We start from the raw sequence: 14,560 nt of genomic DNA, 5'->3' as shown, positions 1-14,560 counted from the left end.
TTGACGCAATGCTGCCCCCTAGAGGTTCCTCAGTTCTTAGCATGCACTTTGAATAAACACTTAAAAGCAAAATATTTCCCTATAATAGATAAATCCTGCTCTGACACTTAGTCATTAAAAAGATTACCTTCTTTTGTTGCTTTTAAGGAGAGTAATGTGAATTCCTTTAATCTAATTGATATACTATATTGATTTGTTTCATTTTTTATATCAAAATTGATTATTTGCTTCTCCACTCCAAAGAAATTGTAGCATTAATTGATCAATTAAAAGACGTTTGTGGGGAAAAAAATAATACGAATACATTTCTAACAGGATTGTGGTGTTTTCTGCCTTTTCTCTCTGTACAGGTGAAGTAGGCGATTGGAAAAATCATTTCACGCCCGAGCAGGCAAAGATGTTCGACGAGGATTATGAGCAGCAAATGAAGGATGTCAACATACCTTTCAAGAGTCTCATCTGAGGAATCAATCCAGAAAATGAAAAAAAAAACAAACAAAAACCAAAGACCAATGAACTGTGCAGCACTCAGACAGCAAAACACTGTCAGGAGATTTGGCACCAGCTTAAAACCAAAACAACTTTTCATGTCAGGATGCCGAGCACTCTAGTCACCGCACTTCATCGTAAAATGTAAAGGAAATCATCAACATTTTTGTGTTAAAAGTGAATAAAATTCGCTCCACAATGTGAAAAGATGAGTTTTAAATCGTCACTTTATTAGAGCTTATCACGTAAACAAATAAATAAGACCAGAAAGTGTTGTGGACATGCCCATTTTATGTCATGTGACCTCCAACAGAGTCCGCTGACTACGTAGGTGCCTTTAGAGACTGCTGGCAGCTGGAGGCATGGTTTATTTTGTCTTGCCCCTATGAAACCCTACACCACACTGTACAGAGCCCGGCAAAAGCAGGAAGGCTGCACGAGACACGAGCAACAAAGACTAGAGTAACCAGCTGGAAAGTCAATCATATGAAAATGGACAGAGGACACATAAACACAACAGCTGAGAATATTCAAGATTAACAAAAAAAAAAGAAACACTTTTAATACATACTTTATCTCTGAGAATAGATTTTTTATTAACATTTTAATTGTTTTTGTAGTTAGGAAGTTCTTTTAATTCATCTCCGTCTATGCATGGAGGCAGTTTTTCTTCAGATATTTGGCTCTTTTTTTCATATATAAATATTTTTATAGGTGTTTTCTCCTCCCTTTTCTTTTGGTTGGCTTACTATGGCTTCCATCTTTGGTTGTGATCTCTCTTTCGTCATCGTCCTTGTTCTTTCCAACCCTTAAGACCATCTTCTTCTTCTACGTCTCTAATGTTTAACTTCTGAGCCTGTTGAAGAGAAAGGAGATCAGTTAGAAAAAACGTGTGGAACAGTGTTAACTGAACGTTGACCATCGAGACAATGGAAGATCACAGATTTCTTGGGAAAGTACGAGATCTTTGCCAAGTTGAGACAAATCTCAGCAACAAAGCAAGCTAGGATCTAAAAAATAAATGTGCAAAAATAAAAAAATCACAGTAAAGGTACATGGATTTGATGCACTAACATTTTGCGGTCATTCCTAACGTTTGAAAATAATACACTGTAAAAAGTGAATTATTGGATAAATTAACAAAAGTTCTGTAATTTGTTACATTTAGAATTATTCGTTTTCATCGAATTAATATGTTGAGCTGATGGTTAACTCGACTCAAAATTTGATTTATAAAAAAATATATATATTTTTAAATGTAACAAATCACAGAACTTTTAATTGACCCAATGTTTGACTTTTAACAGTGATGACATGCAAGCAATTACAAACATTTTAACAAAATATCTAAAAATGAAATGTGACAAAATTCAACTGATAATAATTGTTAGCAATAGGCTACTGTAATTTTAAACGAGTATGGTATATGTTCTGAAATATTTAACATTTTATAAAATATGGCATCAAAACTAAAAGTTGTCCTTGTTCAAAAAGAATCAAAACATTAATTCTTGATTCCTTTGAAAATAAAATTTCCATGCTGCCATCAAACGCAGCACAAAACTTTTACGTGCTAGTAAAAAAAAAAAAAAAAAGGAAAACTCAGTTTTCTGTTAACTTCTGAGTCACTTTGACTGACAGATTTTTATTAAATTTCCTTGGGGTACGTCACTTTTTAAGGTTAAAATTCGATTACAGGTCTGCTAGCTAGCATGTCCACATGCTAGCATATGGACATGCTAGCATGTACTAGCATCTAAGACAAATTTCCAACTAATAGAGCTGTGCAAAACATAAAAAGCAACTTTCTGCTTTCAATTGTCAATATAAGCATCCAACTACAACATTCGCAAAAGTTAATTATGTAGTAAACAGTTTATAGGAAAAACATGAGTCAAATCTTTTGAATATTTATTTCTGTTTTCATCGTTTTAGCAGGTTATGAGGCCAAATAGTGTTTTTTTTTTCTTTTCATTTTCTTTTCTTTCTTTCTTTTTTATTATTACTTTACATTTTATAAACCATTTACTACATGATTTAAAACAAAAAATGGAAGGAGAGCCAAAAGATTTTCAGGACAAACCCCCCAGACTCACCTGATATGTCAAAAAGAAAAAAAATTGAAGCTAAATACTACTGCAAGGCAGAGGGCATTACATACTGGAATCTCCTCACACAGATCCTGTTCTCATTAGTTTGGAGCAGTCAACTTTAAATATGTTCTTGTTAAGGTGTAAGGAGACCCCAGTGTGTCACATCAACACAAGTTTGAAATTAACTTTACAATCGACTTTGAGAAAAATAAACCAAAAGGAAGAAACATAAAGACAAGACTCAAGGCACAGTGACATGAAGAATACCTCTCTTTATGTTAAAGGCTAATGGAGGTGGTTGATTGATTTATTCTGGAAATGAATAATAGGGATAGTGAGTTAATGGTGACAGGAGAAAATTGACATTAATAACACAAACATATATATTGGGCTTAATTACACTCACAATGTTGAAATACAAAATAATTGTTAATATGTAATAAGTAATGCTTTAAGAATATGGTAACATTAAATGGTTAGACAGTCATGTTTTTGATTTGTAATTGGTGATCAGAGGAGAAGTAACATCAACATTTTTTTGAAACTGATATGCGAAAAAAGGGTCACTTACTCTCAACGTAGTTGCGGGCAGCGAACTTCAACACCTCATCAATAAGAATGACGGGGAATGAAAGCTTCAAGACCATCATCCACTGTTCTACACTCAGATGGGTCAACTTGAAGATCATCTGGCAGGATAGGAGAGATTGGTTAGCTAAGCCCAGTTTTGGATTGTACTTCTCCAAAGACTTGCCAACATCTTGGTCATTTCAAAGCAAAAAAAGCTGAATCTGTGACTTACGGGCAGAGGATCAACATAGATGATCATGAAGTGCAGGGCCATGGACAGGGACATGGCAGCGAGCAGCCAGAAGTTGACCCATGGGGGCATACGCACCAGAGACTGGTTCTCAGACAAGCTTGAAAAAGAAAAGGGTGTGCCGTGTGGGGAAGAGTTTCTCTTTTATCCAAACCAAATATTCAAGCTTTAGAGGGGTACCTGTTGAGGGCGTTGCACATCTCGATGGTGACCAGCACAGACAAGGCCATGGTCATAGGAGGAGACGCCTCAAAGATCTCGCAGTCAATGCCGGCAAAGTCCTCGTTCTCAGCGTGGCACTGCATGAAGTGGGACTACACAGAGGAGAGTCAATGAGTCTATGCAGCTGTGTTTTTTAAGCAAATTTGGTAGGTGGCCGAATGGTTGCATTTGTAATCAGGAAGTAGCAATTGCATTTTTACATACCATAAGGTGGCCACTGAGGTTTTAAGTAAAAGTTAAAATTTTAGGCAACCGCACAATTTTTCTCTAAAAGTTGGATATTTTGATGTTGCCATCGCAAAATCAAGCAACAATTTGGCAGATCACGGGCCAGACAATAGTCATCCATATCAAGAGCAACTGGCCGCCAATTACCTGGTAGCCTTGGGGTGTATAACAAGCAGGCCAATTAAAAAGAAAAAAACATTTGGACGGCAGCATGAAAACTTGAAGATTTTGCCTATGTGTCCCTATTGCACCATGGCAGTTGGATTTGTGACCATAGCCTCAGGGCGATCAAATGATGATTTACCAGCTGGTAGTAAGTGACGCCAGGGCCAGTAGTATCGTAGAGGAACCACCAGGCAGCACCACCGACAGTGGCAGCACCGACGTATCCTGTTGGCCAGACATACCAATTGGAAAATGTGTCCCCCCACATTCAAAAAAACTCCAAGGTAGGTCTTAAAAGACAAACCTACCGCCAATGGCCATGTATCTGAAGAAGAGCCAGCCAGAGATCAAGGGCTCCTTGGGGGAACGTGGGGGCTTGCCCATGATGTCCAAGTCAGGAGGGTTGAAGCCAAGAGCAGTGGCAGGCAGACCGTCAGTCACCAAGTTGACCCAGAGCAGCTGGACAGGGATCAGAGCCTCAGGCAGGCCAAGAGCAGCAGTCAGGAAGATACTGTTGAAATCCGAGTAGACACCCAATGTTAGCTTTAGGCAAAGCAAAGATTCAGGAAAGTATCAGACAGGACACATAAACTACTCACCAGACGACCTCACCGACGTTGGAGGAAATGAGGTAGCGGATGAACTGCTTCATGTTGTTGTAGATAGCTCTGCCCTCCTCAACAGCAGCCACAATGGAAGAGAAGTTGTCGTCAGCCAGGACCATCTCAGAGGCAGACTTGGCAACGGCAGTGCCAGAGCCCATAGCGATGCCGATCTCGGCCTTCTTCAGGGCGGGGGCATCGTTCACACCATCACCAGTCTGGAATAAGAGGAGTTAAATCAGACTTCTGTAAAGTTTTCAAATCACTGCAGGAAATATTCAATTTGTGGTTCACAGATCTTACCATGGCTGTAATGTCATCATAACCCTGCAGGTACTCAACAATCTTAGACTTGTGGGCTGGCTCAACACGGGCAAAGCAGCAAGCTCTGCGCACGGCCTCAGCCTGCTCGTGGAGGGGCAGATCATCAAACTCACGTCCGGTGTAGGCCCTGCCAGAAACATCCTCATCTTCAGAGAAGATGCCAATACGACGGCAGATGGCGATAGCTGTTCCCTTGTTGTCACCTGACAAGCAAAGTCAGTAAAGTTCTTAATAATGTCTAATAGTTATGTGTTACATTAGCCATCTTAAACATACAATCCATACTAACCAGTGATCATAATGACACGGATTCCGGCGTTTCTGCACAACTCAATAGAGCCAGTGACCTCTTTGCGAGGAGGATCCAGCATTCCCACGCAGCCAACAAAAGTCAAGTCAGTCTGAGGATAGAGGAGTGAAAAGAGGTGAAACCAAAAGTTTTGCCAATGACACATTGTTCAATGCTAAGTCAATATGACCTTACCTCATAATCAGCAAACTTGGTTGAGTCCTCAAGGTTCATCTCCTCCAGCTTCAGGGGGGTGTCACGTGTAGCCAGAGCCAGGCAACGCAGGGTGTCACGACCGGTACCCCATTCCTTGATAACAGCCATGATCTTATCCTTGATGGTATTGGTAAGGGGCACACGAGTGGTGCCAACCCGGACGTATGCGCACCTATCAATCACACCCTCAGGGGCACCCTGCATCGGAAGAAGAATAGTTATCTTGTGTTTTATAGCACAGATTTATGAAAGGGAAACTAAGAACTGACCTTGACAAACATTTTGGCACCACCGTCACCTTTGGCTGGGGTGCAGTACACAGACATGGACTTCCTGTCACGGGAGAACTCCAGAGTGAAGTTCTTCTTCATGAGCTGTTTGATCACCTGTTGGAGGATGTACAGGTGTTATAATTTTTCACAATTTTTTGTTTGAGAAAAAGCAATCCTCCATTTGTATATCCTTACAGTGCAGCAGGCGTTGGCCCTCTCGATCTTGGACAGGTTCTTCACATTGGAGTTAAACACGTTCATCTTCTCAACCAAGCAGCACAGGGCAGTCTCAGTGGCCTCACCGACCTTCTCATAGATCTTCTTGGACTAGAAGGAAAAAGGAGCATAGGGAAAGGGTTTACACAAGGAATCTTCATGAAGATATGTTTGTTGAGCAATGGGTCTTACCTCGTTGTAGTCCAGGGAGGAGTCGTTGCAGAGGGCGCAGATGGTTGCCAGCTCAACCAGACCATCGTACTGGCTACAGTTTGTCTTGGCACCTCCTTGTGTCCTAATATAAATGGAAGTAATCGTAGACACATTAGACAAGGTTCATGTAAATGAGTGGTATCTGAATAATGACATGTGGCAAAGAAAACAAACTTACACCTCGCCTTCTGGGGTGTATTTGGAGCCAGAGATATCAAAGGCATCAAGGTCGACATGGTCCCCATCGGCGGACTTGATCACAAACATCTGTGAAGCAAAAAACAAATATTGTCTTTTCTGTCTTTTCTCTGTTTTGGCTGAAAAGTCCTGTTTTCCTTGAAGAGCCACTGACCTTGGTCACACACATCTGGTTGGTGGTGAGGGTGCCAGTCTTATCAGAGCAGATGACAGAGGTGCAGCCCAGAGTCTCCACAGAAGGCAAGCTTCTGACGATGGCATTCTTCTTGGCCATACGGCGGGTACCAAGAGCCAGGCAGGTGGTGATGACAGCAGGCAGACCTGAGAGATGTTGAAGGAGTGTTATTCTTTTGGTTAAAAGATAAGTATAAGAAGAATATCTGCATCCCGCTCTTTGATTCCCTCACCCTCAGGGATGGCAGCCACAGCCAGAGCAACAGCGATCTTGAAGTAGTAGACGGCACCACGGATCCATGATCCACCATGGACGGGGTCATTAAAGTGGCCGATGTTGATAGCCCAGACGGCAACACAGATCAGGGAGATAACCTTGGACAGCTGCTCGCCAAACTCGTCCAGCTTGGCCTGCAGAGGAGTCTTCTCCTGCTCAGTGGCAGCCATCTGGTCACGAATCTTACCGATCTCAGTGGAGACTCCAGTGGCCACAGCCACACCGATGGCCTTGCCAGCAGCGATGTTGGTACCCTGCAGGGGCAAAGCAGGAAGGGGAATCAGGTAAGTGGTAAGAGGACCCAAAAAGCAAAAATATTTACATTTTTTGGACACTCACAGAGAAAAGCATGTTTTTCTTGTCCTGGTTGACAGCTCTGAGGTCGGGAACAACTTCAGTGTGCTTGATCACACTGACAGACTCACCTGAGAATGAAAGAGCAACAAAATATAATACCACCCAATGACATTGGGGAGAAGCATTTTTTTTACTTGCTTACCAGTAAGGATGGACTGGTCAACACGCAGGGTGGTGGACTTGATGGAAGTAATCCTGATGTCAGCGGGGACTTTGTCACCAACTGTGGGATCAAAGAGAATCAACATTAATGGACCGTCAAATCACAGAGATATTGGTGGAATAGTGGAGAAATTATGGCAAATCATATTAAACCTTTTAAAATGATGGAAAAAAGATTGGATTATGGAATATTTGTATTAATGATATAGTTGTATTTTTTTTCATTATCATTTGTTTTGGTCAAATGTATACATTTTTGCATTTTTTAATGTTTTAATTGTTTCTAAAATCCCTGATTACTGTTTCTAAAAATTAAATAAAATTTAAATCTGAGGTTTTGCAATATAAAATAAATGCTAATTTAAATTACTTATAAAAAAGGAGCTCTAAATACACCCCGATATATTTCAACAGGCCAATGCTTTGACCAGTGACAGGAGGGGAGCCGGGGGATTGAGACAGTCAGCTGGAGAGCAAAACATGTTTGCACTGACAAATAAACACAAGAGGGTGACAGCGGCTGGGGGAGAAGAGGAGCAACAGGCGCTGGCGAGGGTATTTATATTCATGATTTTGTGCTGTCAGCATGTTTTTACTCAGACACTGATGCAGCCGCTCTCCAGTCCTTTGCCTTAAAAAGACACCTGGCGTTGAAGAGGGTTTTTTTTTTGTTTTTTCTTATACTTTACTACTGACAAAACTTTTAATTATCACTTTCAGTGAGGAGTCAGTCCTTACCGGACACCTCCACAATGTCTCCAGGGACAATTTCTCTGGCCTTGATCCTCTGCACACTCTTTCTGTCAGAACGGTAAACCTTGCCCATCTCAGGCTCGTACTCCTTGAGAGCCTCGATGGCACTTTCGGCGTTACGCTCCTGGAACACATACAAGATTCAGAATGTAAATAAGGTCCCAAATATTTAAGAAACTATAGAAAAATACAATTTTAACACCAAAAAAATAAATAAATCTTTGTGTCTCATTTGTTTGTAAAAGTTGGCATTAAAGGAGGTCATAGAAAGTCAGTGCGCCTGTTTATGCATGCCCACAACATTTCCCAAGAGGCTTTGAGTCATTTCCAATTTCACAGTACTAGTTGGTGGCGATACATGAGTAGGTCACATCTGCAATTTGATGTGTGCTTGTCCAATGCTTCAAAGGTTTACGGTCATCTATGATGACCAAACACTAGTGTGGAAAATGGACGACCAGCACGATTGCATGCTTATTGACATAGCAGTGTGATCTGTAATGCACACCATAGATTTAGCAACAGCAGCTTGGCTTGGCCAGCTGTTTAAATGAGGATAAGTGGGAGAGTGGAGCAGCTGTTTGGGACACTTGGCACAGACGTGATGACAGCAAAGCTCCCGCCTGCGTACTGACGCAGGCAGAATCAAGGCAACTTTGACCTGTGTGCTGGATAATTGCTGAAGGCCCCGTCACTGACCTGCCACACTCCAACGATGGCATTGGCGATGAGAATGAGGAGGATGACAAAGGGCTCCACAAAGGCAGTGACGGTCTCCTCACCCTCCTCAAACCAGGCCAGCACCTGCAGCCAAAGAGGAGAATTGGTAAGAAAACACAACCAAATGGGGAAAAGTATTGAAACTTTTAAAAACTGTGGATAAATGTTTTAAGATACATAATTACATATATTAGAACGTTACTTCAAAAATGTATCATTGTGACATCCACTCTTCTCATTAAATCCACTATATGATTGCATAATTGCTAATTTGCTCCTCCTAAGGAGGGCCCTCTGTTCCTTCCTACAGTCCTGACCTTTCCTGAAGGATTCAGTTTCTCTCCTCAGCTTGGACCTTTCTTAAAATAACCCCCCACCCCCACCCATCCCCTGGCCCCCCTACACATCTTTGACCCCCCGTCTCTCACTGGCTCCTCAATATTCGCCTTCTAAGGGTATCGTGACAGCTGGCTGAAGGGGTGAAAACTGGGCATAGCAATTAATACACCTCCTACAAGCCTTCGCCATCCGTCTCTCCTCTTCTCAAGTTGTCATCTTCAAAAATACTTGGGAGGGGGGCTTGTGTGTGTGTGGGGGGGGGTGAAGTTTCTTAACAAAGTGGGCATGAAGTCATGATCGGCCACATCGGGGCTGCTTTAAAGACTGGTTTGTGTGGTGGGGAACATGTTTTTTGTTGTGTGTGCCTTTCTTCCAGAGGTGGTTGAGGCCTAAAAAGTACTTACAAAAGAGATGCAAGCAGCCAGCAGCAAGATCCTGACGAGCAGGTCCTCGAACTGCTCAATGATCAGCTCCCAGATGCTCTTGCCTGAGCAACACAGAGAGACGAAGAAAATTAGGGAAACAGAGGAAGACTGCATAAATTGGTAAAACGGGACTTCATGTTCGCTTACCTTCCTCAGCGGGCAGCTCTGGTGTTCAAAAGGGATGCAAGTGAAAGACAGAAAAAGAAATCTTCGTTAGCTGGTGCTGATGTAAAAACACCTTAATATGAGCATCTAAATGGTGGATAAGCTTTAGTTTATGGTTGATAATTGGCATTTTCTCATCAGGTGCCTTAATGACCACATCACAAGCACTTATTATCGATTTGCACTCTTATGAACGCTAGCTTGACTACAAGACACTTCAGGGCCTCCGTTTAGTATTCCACCTGTCAAAGTGAGCCCATATATTAGCCAAAAAATGTCCCAATCACCTGTTTCTCCCTTTCCTTAAATAGGTCCTCAAAGTCTCTAAATTTCTACCAGCTGTTGCATCTCCTTCTTGAAACGGTTCAACAAATGTTAAGGAGGTTAAATCAGGACCCAAAGATCTGAAAGACCGAGCGTCTTCCGCCCTTCCCCGACACCCCAAAACTCTCACCATTGTAGCCGTACTTCTCCAGGTTCTTCTTGAACTGGTCTGGAGTGAGGCCGGTGTTCTCGTTGACCCCGAAGTAAGTCAGGCATTCTGCCGGGGACTTGGTGTGTGAGTTCTCCATCCCTTCTGGATAGACTAACCAGGCCTATCCGCGCTCTTCTTTTGCTTCTCTTTTTTTCACTGTTTCCCTGTAGTTTTCAACCTTGGTCCACCACCCTCACCTAGAAGTGTGGCACCCTCCAATTCAGGAGTGCTGGACTGACAGAAAGAGCGAATAAGTGCCCGCACGCTGAGGGTTTTATACCGCCAAAGGGCACGCGATGGGAGGGACCCCCCGCTGACATATGCGTCCAAATTCCACCTTGGGCGGATATGGTTGAGGGGAGTGGGGTTGATGGTCAGAGGGCGGAGCCACCAGGAGACGTGGTGGACTTGGACAGGAACTTGGGGTGCAAGGCTTGGATTTGGAAGGGGGAGGGGGGGGTTGTACCGTAGATGAAAATGAGATCTGTTTTTGGAATATGCATGGTCAGTGGAATAAGACGACGGGAGAAGGAGAGGGAGTAAGACAGACGACCGTCCGGAAGGGGGGGGTTGAGGGAGCATTGAGTGACGGCTCAACTGGTTTCTGCTGAGGAAAGGGGGCTAAGCCAGATGGAGACAAGAACATTGCACACAAAGTACCAAAAGTGAAATGGTGACAATGTGGCATGTTTGAGGGCGTCTCTCACCAAAATGATCTCCATTTGTGGGACCCTGGTAACGGCACAAACAGAGGAGTGGGACATGAAAGGTTAAACCAGTGTTTTGTTGGAGAGTCATCACTGGGGGGGTTAAAATATCCCATCACAGAGGAGTTGTAAATTCAAGGGGATCAAATTTTATTCCTTCTTTTATGAGAGAAAAAAACTCCACCATGGATGAACGGCTTCAGCGCGGCACGCTGAAAGCTGGAATCAAGCGTGGGACAATGGCCTCTTGTGGCTGATTTAAAGCACTGTTCTCCTCCTTGAAGTCGGTGCTTGAAATGTATCCTGGAACAGTCAGATCTTTTTGATTTACTATTTGTTTAAAAAAAAAGAAAAAAAAAGCTGTAAATTTTTCTGTGTAAACAAACTGACGTGACATAACCATGGAATTTCCAGTCTTTTTTTTGTTTGTTTTGTTTTGGCCTTTTGTCAAAGTAAGTTATGGATACTAATGTAGGAAATTATTAATTTTTCATGCGCATCTTAGTTGTTTTTTTTTTTACACAATGTCCCACCAAATTCTGGAAAAATAAAAACGACTACACATCTTAATAAAATTTAAAAGTCTTGATGTAAAAAAGTCATTTTTGTTCTTAAAAATCTATATTTATCTTTGGAAAATCAATTTAAAAATCAATATTAGATGTTTTATGATTGACACAAATTCACCTGAATTCTAATTCATGGGAATTTTGTTACATTTTTAACTTTAGTAAAATCACAGTGAAGTTCTGACTATTTCTTTGAAAAGTTTGGTTCACTTTTTTTGTTAAATAATTTAATTCAAATTATTTTTTGGCTTTTACTAAAGTAATTGAGTTAATAGAAATCTGGAGTTTTTATGGACCAAAGGAACAACAAAACTAATTTACTGATTTGTTTTGAAATTTTGCACAATTATAAGGGAAAAAACAGAATACAGTTCAGTTAGTGGTCAAAATATAAATAAATAAAAAATATAGGGCTTATTTAAAGCCGCTTTGACATTCTGTTTATTATTGCAATCATAGCATATAAACATAAATTGTCAAGTTACATGATCCACTCTTTTGAATGCATCTTTATTCAGAGTAGACCCTACCATCACACCTCCCCCACCTTACTTAACCTCAGTCTTGTATTCGGGTCGGCGCCGACCCATTTCAGTTTTTAAGTGTATAAAAATAATCAGTTAAAATGAATTTATTCCAACAAATTGTGATAATCAACAAAATTCAATTTTCTATTTTTTTAATGCTCTGGTTAAATGTGTTTCCTTTCTGGTGTTAGGGTCAGTTTTGATCCGAATATAAAATAATTTTATAAAGCACTAATTAGAGACAAAATTAAAATCATTAGTGGATTTCAGCCACACACGAGATACATGATAATACTTACATTGAAAGGTTCATTCTAACGTGTTGCTTGTGATTGTTCGTTCTTTTGTATGTTTTTATTTTTGTGTCATTTAAGTCGACTTTAACTTTCCTTTCCATTGTTCCATCATCCTTGTGATTCAAACATTTGATTTTAAAGAAGAAATGCATTTTTTTGTGAAATTGAATGCTGAAGGGATTTTTTTATTTTATTTCCAGGAGAGTTACTTCGTTTTGTTTGACTAGTAAAAGTAAAACAAAATAAAATTAAAGCAAGTTGATGGCTTCAGGCTTGGCTTCAGCTCCAACCTGTGTGAGGGGAATTTTGTTAAAAAAAATTAAAAAGTTGGTGTTTTAACTCTAAAGTGTCCTTTACTGTTAGATATGATGTTGTAAGAAGAAGAAAATGCAAAAAAATTGAAAATTATTAACTAAAACATAAAAAAGAGCCAAGCAGGTTCATGTTCAAGTGCAAATTCAGAAGTTTAAAGGTTTATTTTTAATTTGGGTTTATTTTAAATGTAAACATTTCCCATGTAGTGATGTTTGATATATATATATTTTAATTGGGGTTTTAATGATTTATGTATTTTATGATTTTGAGTATTAACGCATGTGTTTTTTCTTAATGTGGACTCATGAAAAAGTAGTCTTAACTTTTTTTGGTTTAGATTAATGGGCATCCTTAAATTAAAAAAATATACAGTATATATATATTAGAATGTGGCTGATGGAGGACAATTGATGTCAAATAAAAAAAGACAATAAGAACGACTCCAGAAAGAGCCATCACTGTCACTGTTAAAGCATAAAAATGTCAAAGGAATTTACTATAATACACACTGACAAGTCCTCATTGGCACATTAGGGCTACTACAAATAGAATAGAGTAGAATAGAATAGAATAGAGTAGAATAGAATAGAATAGAATAGAATAGAATAGAAGCTTTATTAACACATTAACACATTAACAAACATTATTGTGTTTCTAGACTGTTAGTAAGACATTTATCCGCACAATAGGCTGAATAAGGTTTATTGAAATATTTAATAAGATTCATTAACGTCTAAAGGGAAACAATTGTCTACAAAAGCCAAATTAATAAACTGTCAACATTATACTGAGTGTTCTGCAGCTCCTCATCTAAACTGTTACCAAATAGTCATTATTTACAGAAGATATAAATATCAACACAAAAACAAATTTTACTTCCACTGCAGAGAATATTACAGAGCAGGTGGAACATGGAGGTGGTCCTGTTATGGTCTGGGCCCGCTTTGCTTAAGCAATCCAGGCTAAAATGTGCTGTTTTTAGCGTTGGAAAACGTGGTACCAGGTGCAGGTCAGAGGGTTTTTCCAACAAAAGGACCCAAAACATAACAAGCTAACAAAAAGTGGCTAAAAGTGACATTTAACTATTTATAAGTGGCGTTCTGACTTTAAAATTAAAACATTTCAAGCCTGAGACAATTGGAGCACATTGTTTGTGACTTAATGGGTGCAGATGTTTCATTAATAGTTACTGAAATCATAAAGTTGCACAACAAAACGTCACATGTCAAAGTCAAACCCTCCAGATAATGTAATTTTATTGTTATTAATGATGTTATCTTGTGCTTATTTCCAACTTGTATAGTTATAACCAAATATATTTTGTTGAAAGTTATTTAAGGTTTTAGTTGATTTATTCTGGAATAATATTCCTGTCTGTTTTTATTCTTAGTTATGTTAAGAAGTAACACTTTTAAAAATTTTGTTTTAAAGTGTTCAATAAATGTTTATCCTGTTCGGTCGGCGACTTAAGGTGTGTTTTGAATTTATGCCCCTTGTGCGATTAAGTTTGACTGTACTGTATTTTTTTCAGTTTCATTTAAGATCAATATTTGCATTAGTTAGTTATCTTTTAAATTAATTTATTTAATTATTTTTATGTTCTGCTGGTTTTACTTTTTTTTATACATCTTTTTTGTCTTTGAAATTAATCATTATGCTAAAAACACGGAATTATGCAGAATTATTTTAGATTTTTCTTTGTTTTTAACTGTACTTTATAAACTTGTATCTCCGATAACAAGGAAGTAAAAAAAAACAAAAAAAAAAACAAAGGAAATACATTAATTTTACTGATTAAACCGTCTAAAAATCATGTGTCAGGATATAAAAAGTAACTTAAATGTTTCTGTTTCATCGTAATAGTCAAAATATGATAAAATCCTTGATTTTTTTTCACTTTATTTTTCACCTAAAATCACATTTATGCTCCAAATTTGAGCTGCTTTCCCACT

At 39.4% G+C, this 14,560-nt stretch overlaps 2 protein-coding genes across 3 annotated transcripts in view; one reads left to right on the top strand and one right to left on the bottom strand.

The window, feature by feature from the left end:
* sult1st6 (sulfotransferase family 1, cytosolic sulfotransferase 6) overlaps positions 1-492 on the top strand; it is a gene marked incomplete at its 5' end in the record, with an annotated part of 7,085 nt that extends 6,593 nt beyond the window's left edge. Inside the window, 1 exon segment of the mRNA XM_024284874.2 lies at positions 351-492. Coding sequence (XP_024140642.1) covers positions 351-463 — 113 coding nt within the window. The 3' untranslated portion in view covers positions 464-492.
* Positions 493-698: 206 nt separating this feature from the next.
* Positions 699-10,454, bottom strand: atp2a1l (ATPase sarcoplasmic/endoplasmic reticulum Ca2+ transporting 1, like). 2 transcript variants are annotated; one of them, XM_024284872.2, is made up of 24 exons: positions 10,174-10,454; positions 9,702-9,719; positions 9,534-9,616; positions 8,770-8,874; positions 8,056-8,194; positions 7,298-7,378; positions 7,138-7,223; positions 6,755-7,052; positions 6,502-6,668; positions 6,328-6,416; positions 6,129-6,231; positions 5,916-6,047; positions 5,718-5,834; positions 5,428-5,646; positions 5,233-5,344; positions 4,923-5,146; positions 4,617-4,837; positions 4,326-4,528; positions 4,157-4,242; positions 3,583-3,716; positions 3,385-3,502; positions 3,154-3,271; positions 2,850-2,894; positions 699-1,345 (listed from the first exon to the last, which is right to left on the bottom strand). In XM_024284872.2, the coding sequence occupies exons 1-23, from the start codon at positions 10,289-10,291 to the stop codon at positions 2,890-2,892; spliced, it is 2,976 nt and encodes a 991-aa protein (XP_024140640.1). In that variant the 5' UTR covers positions 10,292-10,454; the 3' UTR covers positions 699-1,345; positions 2,850-2,889. The 2 variants fall into 2 exon arrangements, with proteins under 2 accessions (XP_024140640.1, XP_024140639.1); XM_024284871.2 differs by lacking the exon at positions 2,850-2,894.
* Between the last annotated feature and the right edge of the window lie 4,106 nt (positions 10,455-14,560).

The sequence above is a fragment of the Oryzias melastigma genome, linkage group LG19 (genome assembly GCF_002922805.2).
Source record: "Oryzias melastigma strain HK-1 linkage group LG19, ASM292280v2, whole genome shotgun sequence".
Lineage (NCBI taxonomy): Eukaryota > Metazoa > Chordata > Actinopteri > Beloniformes > Adrianichthyidae > Oryzias > Oryzias melastigma.
This window is presented reverse-complemented; position numbering and strand designations above follow the sequence as displayed.